Consider the following 23815-nt stretch of genomic DNA (forward strand, 5'->3'; position numbering starts at 1 on the left):
GAAGTCACAGTGTTTTTGGATGAAATCACCAAAGGGCAGTATGTGGATGAGTTATAGGAGAGGGCCAAGGATAGATCTGTAGGGGACACCAGAGACAATAGTGTAGGAACAGGATTAAAAAAATACCATTGTGGGTGATTCTTTGTGTTGCCAACTGATGAAAAGCATATGTCGGGTGGGTCTGCATGTCTCTGGCAATATGTTTTTGCTGCTGCATTAAAGCACTGCCTGCAGTAGCAGCACATTAATATAATTGTATTACATACCTGTACTTCCACTTGCAGCAGAGTACCTTAGCCCTCTTTTACGGCACCGAGTCTCAATGTAAATAAGACATTAGTGCATTTAACAGACAGTGGATTCGCTGATAAAGACCAGATAAGGAAAACTGAATTGTATGCAATTTAGTGTTTTGTCGAACGCAGTAGTATATTAGGCAACTGCTGTCTCTGAAAGTGCAGACGTTATCTCAAGCGTTGTGCATTTTCTAAATGATTAAATCAATCCAAACTCGTTCCCTTACTGCTCCACCCCAGGCACCAGTGGGCTTGTCCCCTCCTGAAATAAATTATAAGGGATGTTTCTCTAAAAGGTGCTGCCCATTGTGAGCAACAGGGAGTGTTGACTGCTATTATGGAGCAGACAATTTGTCATCAATCCCATCTGTCTTCTTTCAGACCCATTGAGGTTTTGCAATCTGATGCTGTGCGAGCTGCTGATTTACATCTGTACCACCTCCTGCAGTCCTGGTCAAGCCCTCCTGCTCAGAGCCGGGCTTGTTTGCTTCTGTTTTGAGTGTGGTATGGTGATTTCCAGGCTCCCTGCAGCCTCCACTTGCAGCCACACACAGCCAGTCTAGTTGTATGGGGTTACAGGCCAGGCTTTATGGTATGTGCTGTTGACAGTTTTATTTAGCAAGACAACAAGCCAAGCCTTATTCCTTTTATTATCCCCAATTTCATGGCTGATGCGCCGTTTTCTTAATCTTGTTGTTTAAATTTGCTTCGTTCTTTTCTATGATCCATTCTAGGTGAATAATGCTCTATTTACACGCTGCATTTGCTTCACGTGATACTATCAGTATATGCATTTCCAATCAGCTTAGTCAGTTACATGCACATTGGAAACCCGGTTTATTTTAGGATGTAGAGCATATTTTAATTGAACTATAGAGCTAAATTCCCAGATGTATCTTATGAAGCCATCATTGATTTATGTTGCACTGGTCTTCTGAGAGGAATCATTATACATCCAGTTTTCTTAACCTAACTTTACCCTTGCTAGGTACACTAAACAAATTTTTCAAATCAGTTTTCTCTTCCTTGCCTTTGAATCTGTGATCATGTGGGCCACTTACCTTAGCCTTCAGGCAATGCCAACGTTCAGTTTTTTCTCTTGGGTTTCTCTCTTCACAACACTGACACTTGCTGAATACAGTTCCAAGGGTGTTTTAGATCTCTCTGGTACCATAATGCAATTGCCAATTTTCACATGATCAAAGGGGGCACATTTGCAAACTATTCAACCTAAAAGGCATCGCTACCTTTGCTTGATCTTGTCCTTGGGTCGTGTCTATCTGCAACCACTTTCCATTATGTGGTTAGATAACAGTGCGGAGTGGTAGCCTTAGCTGATTTCTCTATTTCCACCCATGGCCAGCCTAAAAAGATTGAGGCAAGTTGTAGCTCCCTGAATGCTACTTTGGTTGTGATCAGCTCCTTGGTATTGACCATTCACCTGATGTCCCATTTGAAAGGCAGCTCATCAATGGTTCTCTGCTAAGTTCGCTATCACTTTGAGTAATGCAATTGGCTTTAGTTCCATTGGATTAATAAGGGATTCCACTGCTGAATACTACTTGGAAGTGAATTTGTGGGCAGGCATACTGTGAGGACAATATTAGATTGGATACTGATGCTAAGTCAGGTGAGGTACACCCCTACTAGAAAATTTTGACATCGATTCTGCATTCAATTATGCTCCAGTCAGAGTGCATCATTTGACATCAAACAATGTAACATGGACCAAGTCTTGATTGCAAAAACAATGCTCATTTGTCATCAACTAAGCATTCAATTAGCATCATGATCCTCCTACTCCAGGAGTCGTCAATCCGCTTAAAAGCCTTAAAAGCCATCACAGCTTATTAAATTTGTGGAAGCGATTGTTAGGCATTATAGGCATCAAATGTGATCATTAGACATTAAAGCGATCAGGAGTATAGCAGTGTAGCTTCCTACATGATGTGATGTGAAAAATAAAGACATCTTATTGTTTATTTTCAAAACTTCCCAAGAACTTCCCTAACCCCTTCCATTTCAGCTGGCATGTTAGCCCTCCCTTCCAATCATTCTCTGCTGTGCCAAATCTGCCAGGGCCACCAGCTCTGGGGGAATAAACAAGGGACATTTTGCTAGTGTCGGGGTGGGGTGGTGATAAAGAAATAGTCAACAAATAAGAAACAAAGTAGATGTGGTACCATTGAGAAATAAGAGTGCAGTGAAATTAAATTTACAGGTATATAATGAAATAAAAAAGCTAGCAACTCGACCAAAGCTCCTTGACAACACCTTCCAAACCTGAGACCTCTACCACCTAGAAGAACAAGGTCAGCAGATGCATGTGAACTCCACTATCTGCAAGTTCACCTCCAAGCCACACGCTGTCCTGACTTGGAACTATAACGTTGTTCCTTCACTGTTGCTGAGCCAAAAACCTGGAACTCCCTTCCTAACAGCCTCCATATACTTGGCTGCTGTATTTGAGTACCTGATCACTGAGATCCTGGAGCTGATGGACAATGTGGCTCAGGACAACAAGAAGACCTGCATCATACCCACCACTTGTAGCTCGCCATCCACAACTACAAGGAGCTCAACAAACTGCTGGGAGGAGTCACCGCAATCTTGTGGTTTACTCACCCCCACCAAACCCCCCCCCCCCCCCATAAAATCTTCCCTGATCCCCCTTCCATTGCCGGAAGTTGGCACCACACAACTCTCAGGCTGGACTGGACCAATTGATGACAAATAAGCACTGTTCATACAATCAAGATCAAGTTCCAAGATTTGATGTCAAATGATGCACTGACTGTTTGGAGCGCAATTGAATGCTAACTCAATGTCAAAATTTTCTTGTAGGGACAGGCATTGGCCTGCAACTACAGGGGAGAAGCAGTCAAAAATTAATAACACAGCACAAACTGGGAACCAAAGCAAGACCCTTCTAGTTTGTGCAGTCTAGAGATCATACAACTTAGGCCCAAATTTTATTTATGTGAGCTGTGCCTTTACCTGCAAAAGCATCAGGGACCCAAGATGAAATGCCAGTCATTCAACACCAATATCCATGTGTCTAAGTTTAAGAACATAACATAAGAAATAGGAACAGGAGTGGGCCATTCAGCCCTTCAAGCCTGCCCTGCCATTCAATAAGATCATGGCTGATCTGCCCCAGGCCTCAACTCCTTTTTCGTGCCAGCTCCTCATAGCCCTCAACTCCCCAATATTTCAAAAATCTATCTACCTCCTCTAAATACTTGCAGTGATCTAGCCTCCACAACTCTCGGGGGTAGAGAATTCCAGACATTCACTACCCTCTGAGAGAAGGAATTCCTTCGCATCTCAGTTTTAAATGAATGCCCCCTTATTCTGTAACTATGTCACCTAGTTCGAGAATCCCCCACTAGTGGCAACATCTTCTCAATATCTACCGTGTCAAGCCCCCTCAGAACCTTGTATGTTTCAATAAGATCACCCCTCTTTCGTCTAAACTCGAATGAATAAAGACCTAACTGTTTAGCCATTTTTGATAAGTCAATCACTTTATCCCAGAAATCAGCCTAGTGAATTTCTTTTGAACTGCCTCCAATGCCTGTATATCCTTCCTTAAATACAGGGACCAAAACTTCACACACTACTCCAGGTGGGGCCTCACCAACACCCTGCATATTTGTAACAAGACTTCCCATTTAAACTCCAATCCTCTAGCAATACAGGCCAAAATTCCATTTGCTTTCTTAATTACTTGCTGCAGCTGCATGCTAACTTTTTGTGTTTCATGCACAAGAACACCCAGACACCTCTCTGCTGCACTTTTTTGGAGTATCTCTCCATTTAAGTAATAGTCTGCCTTTTGATTTTACCTACCAAAGTGCATGACCTCATACTTTCCTATATTAAATTCCATCTGCCAAGTTTTTGCCCACTCACAACCTACGTTTCCTTATAATTCCTTATGTCCTCATCACCACATGGCCCCCCACCTATTTTTGTATTGTCAGCAAATTTGGATGCATTACACTTTGCTCCCTCCTCCATGTCATTAATATAGATAGTAAATAATTGAGGTCGTAGGACTGATTCTTCTTGCACTTCACTAGTTACGTCTTTCCAACCTGAAAAAGACCCATTAATCCCAGCTCTGTTTTCTGTGTGTTAACCAATCCTCAGTCCATGTTAATACATTACCCCCAATACCGTGAGCTCCTTTCTTGTGCAATAACCTTTTATGTGGCACCTTACTGAATGCCTTCTGGAAATCCAAATACACTACATCTACCGGTTCCCCTTTATCAACACTACTTGTTATATCCTCAAAGAGCTCTAGCAAATTTGTCAAATATGATTTCCCTTTCACAAAACCATGTTGACTCTGTTTGATTGTGTAAAGCTTTTCTTCCTTAATAGTAGACTCTAGCATGTTCCCAACGACAAATGTTAGGCTCTCTGGCCAATAGTTTCCTTTTTTATGTCCCCCTCCCTCCTTGAACAGGGGCGTCACATTAGTGGTTTTCCGATCCGCTGGGACCCTCCCTGAATCTAGTGAGTTCTGGAATATTTCGACCATTGCCTCCACTATCTCTGCAGCCACTTCCTTTAAAACCCTTGGATGCAGGCCATCAGTTCCTGGTGACTTGTCTGCATTTAGCCCCATTAGTTTGTCAAATACTTTGTCCCTCATGATAGAGACTGTTACAAGATCTTTCCTCCCTTTAGCTCCTTGCTTATCTGATACCTTTGGGATGTTTATAGTGTCCTCCATTGTGAAGAACGATGCAAAATATTCATTTAAATTATGTGCCAGTTTCCTGTTCCCTGCTTTCAATTCTCCAGTTGCATCCTCCAAGGGTCCCATGCTCCGTTGACTGTTATATAAGTACAGCTTTTTGCATTGGATAAAGTGCCATGTTTGTGCCACCCTATTCTGACACGCAGATTTCCTCCAGACAGTAGGAACTCCAAAAATCCTTTGCTGAATTTGGCAAGACCCTGTGCTGTTTTTTTTTTTCTGGCATCTGGTCTTAGCAGATCTGGCAAGTTTAATTTGGGATTGTCCTCCACTCCATGTGGTCCACATGTCAAGAGTAAGTGATGCTAAGACTGCTGCACAATGTAATTAGTTCCCCCTCCAAGTCAAATAAATCTTGCAGACACAGTAAATGTTGACACTGCAAATCCATGATCTAGAGTATCCTGGGACTGAAAGTATAGAGGATCTGGTTGGTGTGCATGCCCATAGATCCTTTTAAGGCAGCAGAGCAGGTAGATAAGATGGCTAAGAAAGCATATGGAATACTTGCCTTTATTAGCTGAGGCAATGAAATACAAGAGCAGGGAGGTTATGATGGAGCTGTACAAAGCGTTAGTTAGGTCGCAACTGGAGTACTGTGTGCAGTTCTAGTCACCACACTATAGGAAGGATATAATTGCACTGGAGAGGGTGCAGAGGAGATTTGCCAGGATGTTGCCTGGGCTGGAGTGTTTCAGCGATGAAGAGAGACTAGATAGGCTGGGTTGTTTTCCTTAGAGCAGAGAAAGCTGAGGGGGGACCTGATTGAGGCGTACAAAATTATGAGAGGTGTAGATAGGAAGAAACTTTCCCCTTTAGTGGAGGGGTTAATAACCAGGGGGCATAGATTTAAGGTAACGGGCAAGAGGTTTAGAGGGGATTTGAGGAAAATGTTTTCACCCTGAGGGTGAGGATATCTGGAACTCACTGCCTGAAAGGGTGGTAGAAGCGGGAACCCTCACAACATTTAAGAAGTACTTAGATGAACACTTGAAATGCCATTGCATACAAAGCCACGGGCCAAGTGCTGCAAAATGGATTAGAGTCGATTGGGTCTTGATGACTGGTGTGGCCGAAAGACCTCTTTCCATGCTGTAAAACTCTTACCCTATGGGCTTTGCAACTGAATTCTTAGCGTTATAGATTGATGCAATTAAAGCCAGTGTATTCCTATATATATGGAATTGAGAGCCGTTGTGTCCAGTGACAACAACCCGTATTTATATAGCTTTAAGGGTGTTATATAGCAACTTTAAATGTAGTAAAACATCCCATGGCACTTTATAGGGGTATTATCAGATGATTAAAAGCTTAGTCATAGAGGTAGGTTTAAGGAGCATCTTAAAGAAGGAAAGAGAGATAAAGGTTTAGAAAGGGAATTTCAGAATTTAGGGCCTCCGCAGCTGAAGGGACAGCTGCCACTGAAGAAGTGATTAAAATTGGGGATGCTTGAGGCCAGAGGAGTGCAGATACATTGAAGGGTTGATGTTTGGAGATTACTAAGATAGAGAGAGGCAAGGCCATGGAGGGGTTGAAAACAAGGATGAGGTCTTGTTTCACCATGAGCCAGTGTAGGTCAGGGAGCACAGAGATGTTGGGTGAACTGGACTGGGCATGAGTTAGGACAAGGGCAGCAGAGGTTTGGATACCTTGAAGAGGGCCAGCCAGGAGTGCTCAAATCTAGAGGTGCTAAAGGCATGGATGAGGGTTTCAGCAGCAGATGAGCTGAAGCAGGGGAAGAGCCAGGTGTTGTTATGGAGGTAGAAATAGGTAATCCTAGTGATGGCAAGGATATGTGGATGGAAGCTCATCTTGGGATCAAATATGACATCAAAGTTGCAAACAGTCCAATTCATCCTCCAGACCGTTTCCAGTGAGAGTTAGTGACTGAAGAACCGAGTTGTCCAGTCCTGCCAAAAGTCAGTGGACTTTTGGCTGGGCTATCGAATCTGCTGCGGAGGGTCCCACCCAACCAGGCTGGAAAATCCTGGCCAGTGGCTCTGTACTTCCCAATATTGAGTTAGTAGGAAATTTCTGTTTGTCTAGATGTAGGCAAGCAATATGACAACTTAGAGCCAGCGGAGGGGCAGAGAGAGGTGATAGTGAGGTAGAACTGGGTGTTACCAGCATACATGTGGGAACTGACAGTGTTTTCAGAAGAAATTGCGGAGGGTCAGGATGTAGAAAAAAAAAGGACCAAGGGTAAATCCCTGGTGGACACCAGAAGTAACGGCGCAGGATCGGGAAGAGAAGCCATTGCTGGCTATGACTTTATAAATAAGAATAAAACTAGGCACATGCAGTCCCACCCAGCTAGACAACAGTGGACAGGCATTGGAGGAGGATTGTGTGGTCAACCATGGTCAAAAGGTGTAGACAGGCCCAGAAGGATGAGGGGGGAAAGTTACCTTTGTTATAGCAGGTGATTTTGATAAGAGCCATTTCAATACTGTGGCTGGAGCAGAAACCTGGTTGGAACAATTCAAACATGGAGTTCTAGGAAAAATGTTTTTGTAATTATAGTGTATTTATTTAAATTGGACTGTAAAGAGTATTTTTATCTTATTTTCAATTAACTATTCAAATGAGTTTAAACTGCAGGTTAAAAGGATAAATGGTTGGCAGTAATTTTAAGTGGATTGCTGCCCATTGACCCACAAGGTAATCAGCACTTTACAAATGATCGATTTTCTGTTTTCTGTTTCTCACTCTCATTTCAGACACTGCAGTTTGTTGGCTATTCATATATGTTTTCTCTCTCCCCGTAGGGATGCATCACGGAGCCTCAGATATCGATGGTGATATTGATTACATAGCATCACTCTTAGCCAAAAAAGATGATGTGCAACATAGACTACAACTGGCTGCAGAGAGTAAGTACACTGCACACAGAGCATGACAGCAGGTTTGAAATCAAATTCTAAATGTGAAATAATTGTTTTGAGACCCTTTGTGTCTTTTGTTGAAGGCCCCTGCAGGGTTTTGTTCCTCTGTTTAAAAGCACTGCTGCAGGCAGTCCCTATCTGTTGGTCAATCCTCACCATTACCTGCTATAAATTAGTGCACTTTGATCTGTTGCTGTGATGATTGCTGTATCAGCTAGGACCGGGTGTGCAGAAGTGCATGCTGTTGTCTATTGACGTAAGGCTGTCAACAGAGTGCTGGTGCAGGAATGAATGAGGGTTTCAATGCCTCCTAATCAATGCATGGCATAGTCAGAATTGTGCCTATCTTGCATAGAGCCCTGCTGATCTTTTAGTTTAATTCTCCTTGGTGTATGTTTACTTCAAAATTACCGTTTTATCTGCATCCCTCTTTATCTTTATCCCTCCATGATCTTCATTCCACCAGACCAGAACCACCACCAGCGGCTTCTGGTCTTAAAGCTCTGGTTTATGGTGCATTTTTCTCATTCCCTCTCCTCTTCCCTCAGTGATAGAGCCTGCAGCAATTGCACCAGTGCACTTTGCAACGTTTCCCGCCTTCCTTTTTTCCTTCCCACCTTCAAAAACAACCTTAAAATCTCTTTCTTTGACAGTGCCTCCTACTAGGGCTTGGTTCCCAACTGTGCAGGGATTTAGGATGTTTTTCCACCTTAAAAACATATATTTATTTACTAGAATGGCATCAGGAACGAGGGACTTTAGTTAAATGGAAAGACTGGAAAAGCTGGGATTGCTCTGCTTGGAGCTGGGAAGTTATGTGGAGATTTGCTCAAAATTGAGAGATTTTAATAGAATAAGGTAAAGAGAAACTGCTTCCACTGGCTGGAGGATCAATGACCAGAGGATCCAGATTTAAGATGATTGGCAAATGAACAAGAGGGGTGATGAGAAATTATTTTTATAATTTAGAATGCTTTGTCTTGGAAGGATGGTGGAAGCAGATTCAACTGTAACCTTCAAAAAGGAATTGGATAAATATTTGAAAATAAAACTTGCAGAACTATGAGGAAAGTGGAGAGCAGTCTAATTTCTACCACAGAGCCAGTCATAATGCGCTGAATGATTTCCATCTGTGCCCTATGTTTCGATGATAAATATAAAGTTGTTGCATACTTGCATGTTAGAATTTATTCAACAACTCATGGCTAGTTTTAAAAGTAAAATATGAAGACACAGGTACACTGTAGGAGCCATGTTGACAAAGTGTAGAATGAGACAGAGAAATGTAGTCTATCAGGTGATAGAGTGGGAGGGACTCGGAGGAACCGTGATGAGCTTCATGGAGTTGGATTTGGGTTGTTGAGGTTGAAGCTGCAGGTATAGGAGTTTGAGTTGGGAGGTGACTACTGCTGACAGAAAAAACCACAGCTGCAGTCCACACCTTGAGAAAAGGAAAGGTAGGTTTAAGGGCAAAGCAAAAGAATAAGTAGCACCACTATATTTTGCTGTTTACGCCAATTATTGCCAAAAGCTGAGGGCTGTTGTAAAAATACAGATGTGAAGGGCTGGCTCTATGGCCCATATCCCTGTGTCAGAAAAAGTGGGAGAAAAATAAGCAAATCATATTGCAAAGTGCATATCTGTGGATGTCGTATGAGGATCGGATTCTGTTGAAATGCATGGTTAAATAAGTTGCAGGCAGTCACTGTCCAGGAATGAATAATTGGACAAGAAAAATGCATCAAGAAGGGGTTGGTGTTTTTGGAAAGGGGAGGCTGAAATCAGAAGGCCTCAGCAAAACATTTGCACAATGCAGCATCATTAAAACTGTGTATTTGCATTAGGAAATAAATGTTGTCTTCACTATAGTGGAACTGGAAATGATGCTGTGGTATAAACCAAGAAACAAATCTCTAGCGGCTGAGAGGAAAAGGTACCTGAGAGTAGACTAGAACTGATCCTCCCTGTGGACAAGCACTTGGCCTCCCTCAGTCCTGCCCTGAACACACCTGAGATGGGACTGCACTTGGCTGCAAGCAGCAGTCCCGTCTCTCATCTGTGCTACATTGGGGTTAGACCATCACTCCATTTGAACTGGGACAACTTATCCATACTCCTGGTTTCAAAAAAGAGAGGTGAATCTTTTATCAAGTAGCAATTTGTGATCATTACTTTGCATTCACAGCTGGTAAGGATAAATCTGTGGAACTACAAGATGAATCAAGAGGTGTTCGTGCAGACATACCATCCAATAAAGATACGTCATCATCTACAACAAGCATACCCCCAAACACTCCTGATGAAGTGGCAGCAATAAAGAGTGTTCCAAAGAAAGCTGTTCCCTTCACCGATGCCATCCTGCTCAGTAAGTATGCATTGCATTTCATAAAACACCCTATTTCTTAATGTTTATACCTTGATGGACCAAAAACCAGTGGATAAAGACGACCCCTGGTGTAACACTAAAGCAATACAAATTAGAGGTCTGTCGTTTGATTCCTTGTCGGGGTTGAGTTATCTGATTCAGTCCAGGAAATGTTTGGGTAATTACTATTGTGCCCTGAGCAAACGAAAGGAAAAGCAATCAGCCAGGATTCCTGATCCAGATAGACCCTGCTGAGAAGTGGTGAGGAGTGCATGTGACTACCCAGTAACCCTGGATGAGAAATGAGTGAGAGTGGTGGTTGGGGCAAACATTGGGTGTAGATGCTAAGGGGCTTTGCAGTGATGCACTCCATAATCAAGTAGCCTACCACCACTCACTGTGCTTAACTCATCACTTAGGAGCTTTTCCAGTACTGTACCTAGCATTCCTGGGCCATTAAGGAAAGGTGCACATAGATGTGGTTTCACTGCTAACAATTGTTAATATCTCACTAGAAAGAATAGAAGCAAAATAAAATGGCAGATTTCACATAGGCGGCAACTGCCAGTCAGCTACTTCTAAAATGAGCAGAATTACTTCCATTCAGAACAATGATGCCTCATGTACAATATCAGCTACATTACACATAGTACAGTCATTACTAATGCTAATTCATACATTTGTTTTTAACAGGTCATGGGTCAGTTTAATTGTGGTGTTCAAGCAATTTGGATATTTCTTGCTACCACTAACACGTTACCAACTTTTATCAGAGTAGAGCCCTGTGCCTCCTAAACCTTCTTTTAGTAAAGAAAGCCCAAAAAGATAGTGATTAAAGATCACAAATCTTTGCATGAATCTCACAGCAGTGTATTGATTAATGTAAAGACAGGCTTTAGATTTCTGATGCCTTGAAACCTGAAACTGGTTGACATGTAGCTCAGGGCATTCTTAGATTTTCAACTTGTGATCTTGCAGACAGTTCCATTAGCATAAAAGTACCAATGTAGTGATCCCACACCCACAGTTTAACTTGCCAGCCCCCATATATCTCATATTACTGTTAATCACAGGCCATTATAATTGTGAAGTAGCATCTAACTGGTGACTGAACATGTCAGCCAGCAACTAAAAATAAACAGGACGGTTGTTGAAAAGAAAAGCTTCCATCCTTCATTTATGGCAGGCTAATGAGAATTGCGTGAATGGTTCAGGTTCTGATAACCATTGCAATAAAACCACAGTGGAAAAATTTCCAAATGTTAAGAGTCACAACCCAAGCTTCAGACATAATGGAAAATAGTCTTTGGAGCACCTGCTGTGTCATGTCTCAATGTTTTAAAAACAGGAAAGATTTTTTTTAAAAGAGAAAAAGTTTTCAGAAGTGTTCTTCTCATTGCTGTACGCACCTCAGATTTCTATGCTTTGTCCTACAAAAAAGTTGTTTTCAGTAAGCAGCTAAGAGCCCAGACTTGATAAGTTTTGGTATGTAGAAGGCTGAGAGATAATTAGCCTGGTGGTAGCCATGATTTTTGAAATCAATGTTGATACTATGTCATGCATATAAAACCAGCAGTATTATAGTAAAAGGGTGAAACAGTGATTGTTTAGAGCTAGTTCTGAAAGTGCAGACTTCTTCCTTTTGCATTATTAAACTGAAATTTATCCTTTCATTTCATACCTCACTTTTGTCGTTCTCTGTAAATTGAGACTCGGTATGTTATCTATCACGACCTTTATTTTATGGACAGCATTTGCCACTGCTGGATGCCCTCTTATACAGGCTCTTGGAGTGGACAGGTTGATGCTGATTTTGTTCCCCATCTGCCCAAAATGGAGTGGTAGTTATTTCAAACAGTGCAGCTCACTAATAAAGGACTTAGGCATTCACATTGCTGGGACTTATGTAGAGCGCTCAGCTTGAAAAACACAATAGGGAGTCATCAATTTAGTAGAATTTTCGTGCTTCAAAAGAAATGGGTGTATCAAATTAGATTTGGCAAGGTACCAGTTTTGTATATTTAGATTGCACTGAAATGTAGAAGAGGCCTGTCAAGCGGGGTCTTTTGGAAATGATTGACATTTGCCATTCTTTATTCATCAGCTTTGATCATTGTGTGCACAGTGGCAGGGGTCTCTGGATTGATCATTGCTGGCATCTGCTGGTACAGGTAAGCATCCTCAAATTGTTAATCAGAAAGCATGAAAAAATTTGAAATTCAGAAATAATTGAATGGAATTTTATGGTTCTGCAGTAGGATTGCATCTTTTTCCCAAGTCCAAAACTGGGCAGTAAAAAGGATTAGGTCATGGCTGGTGTTTGGGTCATCATTTTAGGACCTATAAAGACTGAATTTTGAGAGACTGGACATGACTTTTTCATCCTCAAGTGAAGACAACTGGGAAATGACATTGAGTGTGAGGAAGTAAATGTGGAGTACTTCACACTCTACCTCTTTGTTATGCTTTCATGGTTGAGAGTGAAATTAGTAAAAAGGCAAATTTAAAACTGATTTCAGGAAATTCGTTATATAAAGAGTGATTGCTGCATTGAATAGACTTTGTATAGGGAGATTGAGGAATGTGCCTTTACAAACTAATCATGCCTAAAGAATTTATGATGGGTGGAGCAAGCAAACTGTAGGACTTTATCATCTTTACTTCATGAGCTAGTACCTCTACGTCAGAGGCATCTACAACAATGGTGTCTGGTTTATATTTCAGAAATTTCTGCAATCTCACTCAGAAAACTTTGCTCAGAATTGAACAGGTATCAAATGTATTCTGCAAATGCAAGTTAAATAGAGCTGACTTGGAGTCACAGTCTGTGAATCCTTGGATGCCCAGATGCAGGTGCTTCCAGCTCAAGTGCTATATGCAGATGTTGAGCTGAGGGCAAATATTTTTGGATAGAGACACCTATTGTGTGTGTCACCTCACAATCGCCATCTACTAGAAACCAGTTTGAAATATTTACAGTGATGGAACTCTTGGTGTAGTTCAGTTGTAGAAAGTGCATGACATGGACATCAAGGAGGTGGGGGGCAGGGGAAGGGTGCATGGAGAGGAAAATGCCTCAGTGCATTTTGACCTCAAAATAAATTTTAGTTAGAATTCTGCAAGCATGTGTTTTGTAAAGTGTATACACGGGATTATAGATTTACATGTATTTCTTTGGGACATCACTCCTTGGCTGTTCTGTATAACCAGACCACAGGAAACCAATGTACTGACCATTCCAGCTCTGTTCCCTTCTTTCCTGAAAATGCCAGCCTGTACTGGAACAGTCGTTCAAGTGCCAACCACTTACCCAGTTTGCCATTCATCATGCAAGTGTCCAAAATATGATTCTTGACAACTTACTCAATTGTTGCATCCATACTGGTGCATTTTCCAGCAGCTGTTGCTAGAATGACAATCAGGTAGAACTGGATTCCTTGCCAAATTAACAGCATAAAGCATAATAAAACTGCATCTGTGTAGCTCTGCTTTTACCTGACTTTTTTTTAAATCTTAGATTACAGAAAGAGGTGAGGTTAACTCAGAAAGCAGACTATCCAGGCTATGGTATAATTGGATCCAATGCTCAATCTGAGAAACCCCTGGTAAGTTCAGAAGAAGATGGGTCTTAAATTGTATCTCATTTGTGCTCAAATCGTGGTCTAGAAATATAGTCCAAGCCCTGAGCCATCTTTGTAAACTGGTTTATTTTCATGCATTGAGACAATTTCACACATGGGCATGTGGGAGGATGGCCAAACAAAACCAAGGCTGCAGACTGCTTTTCATATCTGACCAGCCTACCCTGTACCTGACCTGTCTCCTTTCTAGTTTTTACAGCACCTGACCAGCTGAAGAAAGCAGAATTTTGTTGTAAAAATAAAGTATAGGAGCTTTATGTTGAGATGCAAATATGTCAGCTTGAATCAGCTGATGGCACTCTTGCAGTCAAAAGTTTGAGAGTTTGGCTCCCAATTCCAGACTTGAGTGCATAAAGTAGGATGACTTTCTATCACAGTACTGAGGCAGCACTGGATTATTAGAAATGCTATCATTGAGGTGAGACTTCGACCTGAGCTCCCATTTGCCTTTTTCAGTGATTTTCAGTGGTGGAGGTGACCACCAAAGATCCCATGGCATTTTTTGAAGAACAAGGATATCTACCAGTGTTATGGATGATGTTTCACTATGAGCCAGGTTGAGCAGGCTATTGCTGTTAATAGGGTTCTACTGTGTGTAAAGCACCTCCAGTGTTTTCCTACATTGCAGTGGCCATACTTAAAAGTAGTTAATTCTCTGAAAAGTGCTTTGGGACATTGAGATATTTCAAGCAGCTGTTGCTAGGGTGACCACCAGGTGGAATAATGGAATGCAAGTTCTTTCTTTTACAGTGATTCTCAACAAAAAGGCCATTTTAAACAAGCATTCCTTCACCTGATACCCATGCGTCAGCTAAAATATGATGGAAAGTCACTGGCTGTGTGAGAGTGGTGACCATGTGCTGAACTCTTCAGAGTGAATTCCTTTCTTTCAGACTTGTTATAGGTTGGCATCAAAAACTGGACTGTTTCAAGTCTCAACTTGGGCTCTTTGTGTTTTCTGAGATCACATTCTTTAGTGTAACTTTATCAATTCATCAGCTTGTAGTCAGCTTCACATAAGCTGTACTATCAGCAGTCAAGTGCCATCCACATTGGTTTCCGGTTACCCTAAATGACATTATAAAAATATCACTAGTATTCCAAAAGGACATTGAATTCGGGTACCTCAGCACGCGACTGAGAGGCCTTGAGAATTTTATTTACACAGTCGTTATGATCTGAACTACACTGCCTGAAAGAATCATGGAAACAGTTTTAATAGTAACTTTCAAAAGGGAATTGGCTACATGCTTGAAAAAGAAAGATTTTCCAGTCCACTGAGGGATAGCAAGGGAGTGGGGCTAATTAGAAAGCTCTTTCAAAGTGTCTCCAGAGGTATGATAGCCTCTTTTATGCTGAGAGATTCCATGCCTTCAGGCACCTGCTAATTGCAGTACAAATGTTTAATGTAACTTGTGTAAGGGGTATTAAGATCATTATTGGCAAATTTTCTTATTTATGCCTTTGTTTGAACAGAGTGGCGACAAGAAGCTGGCACAGAGTGCCCAGATGTACCACTACCAACATCAGAAGCAACAGATGCTATCGATGGAGAAGTGAGTATTCAGAGTCATAAGGACTGAAGCTGTGTTTCATATTATGGTCAAAGCTGTGGTTAAAGTGGGTGAGCAGGTTGCTGAACACTGTGGCAGTTTTAAGGCAGCATTGTTAACCACAGGACTGCTCTTGGTTAACAACTGGAATGCTGTTTGGCATGTTCCAGTCGCTTCATATGCTGTTTAAATGGAAGATTTGGCACACTGCTTAAGTACAATCAAGAAGCGCATTTCATCCAAATGTCAAACTGATAGGCTGTACAGCATTGGCAGAGCCCTGAGAGCAGCTTCAACCAAAAGAAGGACTGTAAAGTGGAGGGATTTAGGAGGGAAGCTTCTTATTACTGTGTTGACTGGGGTGTGCTACTTGGTTTGTTTACATGGGTATGTTCCTGATGGCTATCCAAAAGCTGTACATCGGCGCATGGCTAATGTTAAAGCTCCCACTGTTGATACAGCTTCCTTACACAGCCAAAAACAGTAGCATTTCAAATAAGGCCCTTTGTCCTTCTCCTTCTCCCTGTGGATGTGCGTGGTTCTTACCTGTGGTTTCCCCATCCATTAAAGTCCTTTAACTTGTTCTAAAGGATAGGAATTAGAATGGAACTTGGCATGGGCTCTAGAAATAAGATGAATATACTGGCTTAGGTATCTTGATCATCCTTTCCTCCTTTTTCAGTGGCGCTGTTTCTCATTTGAGATGCCCCAGTTAAAATAGGTCCGTTGAGATGTACAAGCCTGGATCTCCACTGTACCCAAGGAACTTGGGCAGTATTTGTTTTTGGAGGATGGGGTTCTCTTGCTAAATAGAGTTGCAAATGGAGATCAGCAGCACTGGGTATTGTCTTCTGTTCACCCTGTATTTTGTTATACAGAAATAAAGATGAATCCAAAGTAGCTGAGTCAGCAACCGAATCTGAGGGAGAAAATGAAGATGGGGATTTCACGGTCTATGAATGTCCAGGACTGGCTCCAGTAAGTTACTAAATAATGAGAATTTTGCTACAAAGCCCAGAACTACATGCCCTATGGTGACCATTAACATAAGGAAAGCCCTATTTTTTTGTGACCTTAGACACATTTGTGTGGGTAATCCATTTCAGAAGTGCTTGTGGTGTTGTCATTCTGTACTTCGAACACAGGAGCTAATCTCAAACTTTCACTCGAGCATCAGCTTGTGACGATGGGGAAGAATTTAGATGTTGCTAGCAGCAAGTCCATTTATTTATCCTGCATTTATTTTGATGGTATGAAGCTATTAATTCTCAAATATGGCCTCTCAGGTGGCTGCAAAAGATCCCATGGCATTATTTGGATAAGAGCAGGGAGCATCCCTTGTGACATGGCCAACATGTTACCCACCACACTGAACAAATTTTCTGACCACTCATTTGTTGTTTGAGAGCACTCGCTCTGCACCAGCTGACTTGCTGCATTTGCCTGCAAGGCAACAGCGACAGCACTTCAAAAATAATCCTTTTGATTATTTTTGTAAATGCTGTTTGACATCCTGAAGCTTTAAAAAATTGCTATATTCAGGTTCATTTCTTTCTCTTCACTACCCAGTCACCCTGACTTGAATAAATGAAATACTTGTAACTTGGTGGTTTCACGATTTTACGATGTCCTTTGCAGACAATGAAGTGCATTTTTGAAGCATGGTCACTGTTATATTGTAGAAAATGCAACAGCAAGTTTGAGCACCGCATGTCCCATAATCAGTAACCTGATGGTGACCAGATAATCTGTTTTCTTTGTTCGTTGAGGGACATTTATTGGTTCGGACATCGGAGAGGACTCGCGCCCTGTTCTTTGAAATGGTGCCATGAGATATGTCCAAATGGGATCTCAGTTTAATGTCTTATCCAAAAAGTACAGTACTCCCACAGTTCTGCTCTGGAGTGTCAGTCTAGATTTTGTTCAAGTCTGAGTGGGATTTGAGCCCCCAGCTCAAAGACGAGTGCTGCTGACTAATTCATAACTGAAACAAAAATAAAAATAGCTGGAAAAACTCAGCAGGTCTGACAGCATCTGTGCAGAGGAATACAGTTAACGTATCGAGTCCGTATGACTCTTTATCAGAACTGCAGATCCATAACTGAAACTGACTGACTTGCATGCATGTGATTGCCGGGCTATGATTGAATCAGGCTTGGCTATGATGCCTTTTGCTGTTGAGTAGACTACCAGTACATCTGGCAATAGGGAAAAGCCCTTGTGTGGAGAGCCCAAGAGCAATTGGACCTTGTGAAGCAGCTTCCCCAATAAAGGCAACACTTTGAGGGTAGGGGACAGTTGAAAGAAAAGGGATTGCGGGGGCAGGGAAACGGTTTTGTGTGAAGGGTTAAATGTGACTTAATTCTGTATTCCTGGTGGGTTTTTCACAGTTTAAGGGTAAATGAATTGTGCCATTAAGAAGATGGAACAGGTTTTACTGCAGTTTGTCGTTGACACTGTTAGCTGTTGTGAATAAAGTGCTGGGAGGACAATGTAGCAGGAGGGAGCTCCACCAGGCTTTTCTTATGTTAATACCCTTCACAGCTAGGCAAAGAGAGCAGATATTAGCCATATTATTACATCTTTACAGGCCCATTAACGTGCAGTCTTCTCTAAGCAGCGGTGCCTGTGAATCAACAGCTAGTTCCTGTCAGATTCAGACCCATTCACAGCTCTCTTTTGCTTACATTCTGAAGACTTGAACCTTTTCAGGTAGGCAGCAGATTCTGAATAGGAATGGCCACCAAGCAGGTCTCAATAGCACACCCATTTCCTCTGGATCTTCCTGCTGTGTCTCACAACTCATAGCTTTTCTTTTTCTCTTGTCACAGACAGGGGAGATGGAGGTCAAGAACCCGCTTTTTGATGACTCATCTCTACATCATCCGCCCTCCCAGTAACTAGGCATCCTGGTATCTCTCTGGACTATAAGACTTCAAGAAGGGAGAATTATCTGCAGTTACAAGAGATCATTCAACTGTGCACCAAAGGACAGTCTGCATCTCCAGTGGTCTCTTACATTCTGTTTCTGACTATTGAGGGAATTCATCCACTACCCCAATCCCAACCCTGGTGGTATAGTGCACTCTATAATGGTCCTTAACCTCAAATCCCACCCTACTGCCTCAAACACACATTTTTAGCTTCCTGAACATGACTTGCTGGGCAGTGCAATTGGAGGTTATGTTGCATTTTCTTGTTTTCCTGGGTTCATCTTTTGAAAGACTTGCCATGTACGACGGAAGGATAATGGCTGGAAGGAAAGATATTAAGGTGACCATTGAACGCTGTTGCTGCTCTGTGATTTGCACACAGCCTGTTTTGTATGGGACGTGTGCCACAGGCAAACCTGGTACAAGCTTGCCCATACAACCAATTTCCCCACTTTCCTGATTGTGGTTTGGTGTGATGCAATTCTCAATCTGACCAGAAAGTAATCATTGAAAGTGTGTGAGACTGACAACAGGATTGTCTGCAATGGAGTGGGGTTTACTGTGCTTAATTTGTAGTGATTAACTGGAATTGCTAAATGCAACTTCATCTTTAGGGGGAAGGGTTGATATTTCATTCTTTCAAACTAATCTGGGGTATTCACAGCAGCAGTAGTGTAAAAGTTGAAGCTGCCATTTATTTTCCATTGCAGTAACCAAACACACGGTATGATAAATATGTGTTGTCAGAACGTGTTGAGCTAGCAACTGTCTTGAGCGATGATGAAAGTAACTCAACGGGGCATTTATCAAGCATTAATTTTGAGCATCTCTCATCTTGGAATACGACTCGACAATTCTACGGAGGTTTCTAAATTATTTTCCTAAATCATTTCAGCTGCCTAGTAAGAAGGATTTAAAAAGCCAAGGCTTTGCTTTTGGAATAAAATAAAATCATGGTGGGATTGGCAGGGTTGATGAAGCAGCACACTTGAACTGACTGCACACCCTAACCACCTCAGTTTATGTATGTGAGGTTTTAACCAGTGACTAAGTGCCAGCTCTTTATTGTCACCATTGTAGGATGGTTCAAATCTATCACTGTAGTGAGGAGCTATTGTTTGCCAACTTAGCCAGCTTTCTTACTCCTACCCATTCCCTGTCTACAAAGTGCAATATTTTGCCTTATTAGAAGTATGCCTGAATTATACAATATATTCATCCATGAGTTGGGTGACTGACACCAAACACAGTCCCTAGTTTAATCAAAAGTGTCACCATCTTTAGAGTTACATATTGCACTCTGTGACTACTAGTAAGAATCAGGCTTGTCAGGCTGGCCATGGTTGTGGTAGTATGAAAAACCTACAGATTGAGTTCAAATCCCAATATAACAGGCTATGAAATTGAATTGAATTCAATCTTGTGGGGTAAAGATCAGGAAAAAATGATATAGATTGTTCAGCCTGCCTGTTTTGCCCAACGTGTTACTCGAGGTCACAGTACATGGTTGACTCTTAATGCCCTCGCAAGTAGCTTAGCAAGCCATATGTTCAAGAAAGTAGCATACCAGCCACCACCTCATGGCACTGACGGAATGGGGGGACAAGTGTGGCTTTGCCAGCATCCCAAGGACAAGTTTTTTTTAAAAAAAAAAGACTCCACCTGTCCCCATGTTAGTGCTTGCTAACCAATTTGAACAGTGTATAAAATAGATTCGTTGAAGCTGTAGAGACCACAACCCCTTTCCCCTCCGCCTCAAATCCCACTCGCCTAGCTGAAGTTTTGTACCTGGAAGTGGGGTATCCCGGAAATGGATATGCATTGTACCTCAATTATGCAGTAACAGATGAAAAGGCCTTTGTTTCTCAAACTGGGGAAAGGAGAACTTTGTATAATAGTCATACAATTGCCTTGGTAACTGATGACCTTGTGTAAATGTAAAGTAACAGAAACATGTTGGGCGAGATGTTAAAAAGGAAATAAGGGTTAAATCTAGATTGTATGAATTGATGGGAACAGATTTTAATCTAATTAAGAACATTTATGAAGTAATTTAGATGCAAGTTCATAGAAACTAGCTTAACACTTAGATTTTGTTTATGGACTTTAACTGAGAAGTTTTATTTCTAAGATTTAATTTTAGAGAGCTTTATTTTAAAGGGACTTTATTCATAATGCTCCACCAGTTGGCAATGCTTTAATATTGAATGTTGTAGCAGTGAGTTAATTTCAAGGTATTTTGTGTTCTGCATACTTTGTACAGGCTCCACAATGTACAGAGCCCACTGCAAGAGCCGGGATAACCCCACTGGTTCAGTCAGTTTCTGACAATTACAGGAGCCTGTCTATAACCCAAAGCTGGACCTACTCACTGTATTTATTAATTCTGATTCTGCTGGAAAGGTCAGTTTAATCCTAAACAAGTGGTTTAAACTATCAACGGGAAAAATATTGAATATTTTGTGCTGAATCCATTCTATGAATTAAAATCAAAACAGAAAATTATGGAAATGCAGAACTAATGATCAACATCTGAGGGGGGGAAAGAGGTAAACGATTAAGTTTAAAAGCAAAAAACTGCGGATGCTGGAAATCCAAAACAAAAATAAAAATACCTGGAAAAACTCAGCAGGTCTGGCAGCATCTGCGGAGAGGAACACAGTTAACGTTTCAGGTCCATATGACTCATCAACAGAACTAAGTAAAAAAAGAAGAGAGGTGAAATATAAGCCGGTTCAAGAGGGGCGGGGTGGGACAGGTAGAGCTGGATAGAGGACCAGTGATCCAGCTCTACCTGTCCCACCCCGCCCCCCTTGAACCAGCTTATATTTCACCTCTCTTCTATTTTTACTTAGTTCTGTTGAAGAGTCATGCGGACTTGAAACGTTAACTGTGTTCCTCTCCGCAGATGCTGCCAGACCTGCTGAGTTTTTCCAGGTATTTTTATTTTTGTAAACAATTAAGTTTATTCATGGCCCCCCTCTGTGTTGAATGATTCTATTTACCCCATCATGCTTGTGCTGACTCTTTGAAAGAGCTATCCCAGTGATCCCATACTGCCTCCCACCCCTGCTTTTTCCACATAGCCCTGCATTTTTACTCCAAATGTTAACTTCTAGTGTTCCAGTGGTGTTGACACATTTGAATGTAACCAAATCCACGAATGAGCTGCTGATTGAAGCTGTTGGCCAGGAAAACAATAATGCACAGATAGCTTACTCAGCACACCTCAGTTTTCATGCAGCATTTTAATATTTAAAACACTTAAGAGCAGAAAAAGTAATTTTAGTTTCCAGAATCTCCACAGCAAGAGTTAATAGTTAACCTGATGGTAACATTCCAGTGGAGCAGAGACTTTGCAGAAACAGTTACCAATCACGCAAATGCCAAAACTACCTGGAAATGGTTGGTTTCTGCATAAAGGGAAATTGTTCAATGAAAATCAACTCATTCAGTTAATTTTCATTCTGATACTTGAATTTTTAGGCCACTGTAACTCGATGAGCAGAGATATGTCTTCATGTATTAGGAGTATGGAGTTTAATGAGGTGGCTAATATTAAATATTTAATTCTGTCTGGGGGCAGGTTTTGTAATGGTTAGTTGGGAAATTAATTAAATTGTGAAATGTAAGGTGCACTGTATGGGGGAACAAAGAGTCCAGAGTACAGATGGTTAATGCTTGCGTGGGATAAGGGCTTTGAATCAGACTTTTGATATTCTCCCTCTTAGTTTCTTGTTCCCTCTATTCTTATGGGATTGGCCACATGGACTATGGTGATCTTTAACATTCCAATGATCTGATCTGTATCTGTCTTCTACCACTCCATGTATTTATTACCTGTTCAATTTTATTTCAATTGTCTTCATTTCCGGTATTTTTTTTCCACAAACCTAACACCACTGTTTCAAATACCTGTTCTTGCATTATGTATATTGTTGTATTTTTCAGTGAAAATAAATTGATTTGTTGAAATCCTGATTTTTTTTTTTAGTCCTGTTTTCTGAGATCATTATTAGAAAGCAATGAAATGGCTTTTTCGCTGGATTCTGAGGAACTCCAAACTTTGGTGGTCTGGTTCGTTCAGATCATGGTACCCCATGGGCTACTGTGCTGTGGTTCGATAATGGAGTTTCCATTAAAGGTGCCAACTGTATCTCAAATGGTAACACTCTTGCTTTTGACTGAAAAGGTTGTGGGTTCAAGTCCCACTCCGGAGACTTGAGCATAAGGTCTAGGGTGGAATTTTCCATGCCCATTGGCATCGGGCGTCATGGTGGGCATGAGCGGACACTGTGCCAGGAAGGCCAAAAATTTGTTTCACGGCAAAGGGCATGGGTGACTGGGGGGAGGGGAAAGGACGGGGAACTGAGGACGCTCCTTCCATTAATGGTGGGCCATCTTTCCTACCACCAGATGTCGGTAACTTCATTTTAATACGTCTGCATATCATTATAAGCCTTGCTCATCAGAATCATCTGCCACACATCACAATAACTGCCCACATCAGTGGGAAAACATGCCAATGCAGAGCACGTCTTGAGAAGTGTGACGTGCAGAAGTTGGGATTTACCTTTAGGGCCTTGCTGACATTGCAGATATCCAAGGAGCAGAACATGCAGCCCGCAGCAACCGGACTCTGGAGGAACATGTGTGTCGCATACTGGGTGGATTTTCATGGACATGGCTCTGCGTGAAGCAGCTCATGGAAAGTGGGAGGTTTCCACTGAGGGTCTGCTTCGGAACACCTGTGTCTTGGCCATGGTCTGTTTATGGATGATCGTCAAGGGGGTGGAGAGGAAGGTCCAGCTATGAGTGGAAGAGGAAAGTGTAGGTTTGACTGGGAGAGGGAGGTGTACTGGTGTAGGGGGAACAATGGTGTCGAGGGTGGGGGGTGTGGTTGGGAGGGAGGAAAGATGATATCAGGGGAAGGGTGTAATAGGGGAGAATGGACAACTGGGGAGGTAAGTGTAAGGGGAGGATAGAGTAAAGAAAGGAGTTCGGAGGATGGGAGAGGTGGAAATGTCCAAGTGAATGTTCAAGGGAGGGATCTGTGGTGTTGACTGTCTCCTGGGGAGCGAAATGAGGGTGGGAGTGGTAGGAGGGAATGGTGAGATTAAGAGAGGGCAGAGTGAGCCGTGAGGGTGCGACAGAAATGGTAGAAGGGACAGTGCAGGTAGTTGGTGGGGACTTGGATTCAGACATTGACCTCTCCAACCACCTCCTTCCTACCAGCAGGGTCAATGTGGATGGAATGGGATTCTCAGGAAGGTAGGGAATGTGCACGTTCACCTGGATGTGCTGGAAAGAAAAAGGTTCTGGCTGGTGGGTGACAGTGGGGAGGAGGAAGATGCCGGGATCAAGTGAT

General features: G+C 42.0%; 1 protein-coding gene across 2 annotated transcripts in view; it reads left to right on the forward strand.

Annotated features, from left to right (window-relative positions):
- The window catches only part of LOC121281315 (neural proliferation differentiation and control protein 1-like), a 188244-nt gene extending 167154 nt beyond the window's left edge, over nt 1-21090 (forward strand). For both annotated transcript variants that reach the window (XM_041194201.1, XM_041194202.1), the window contains exons 3-9: nt 7839-7943; nt 10141-10320; nt 12425-12491; nt 13838-13925; nt 15438-15517; nt 16393-16492; nt 18346-21090. In XM_041194201.1, coding sequence (XP_041050135.1) covers nt 7839-7943; nt 10141-10320; nt 12425-12491; nt 13838-13925; nt 15438-15517; nt 16393-16492; nt 18346-18414 — 689 coding nt within the window. In that variant the 3' untranslated portion in view covers nt 18415-21090. The remainder of the gene's footprint in view (nt 1-7838; nt 7944-10140; nt 10321-12424; nt 12492-13837; nt 13926-15437; nt 15518-16392; nt 16493-18345) is intronic.
- Nucleotides 21091-23815: the final 2725 nt, after the last annotated feature.

Source organism: Carcharodon carcharias, chromosome 8 (assembly GCF_017639515.1).
Source record: "Carcharodon carcharias isolate sCarCar2 chromosome 8, sCarCar2.pri, whole genome shotgun sequence".
Lineage (NCBI taxonomy): Eukaryota > Metazoa > Chordata > Chondrichthyes > Lamniformes > Lamnidae > Carcharodon > Carcharodon carcharias.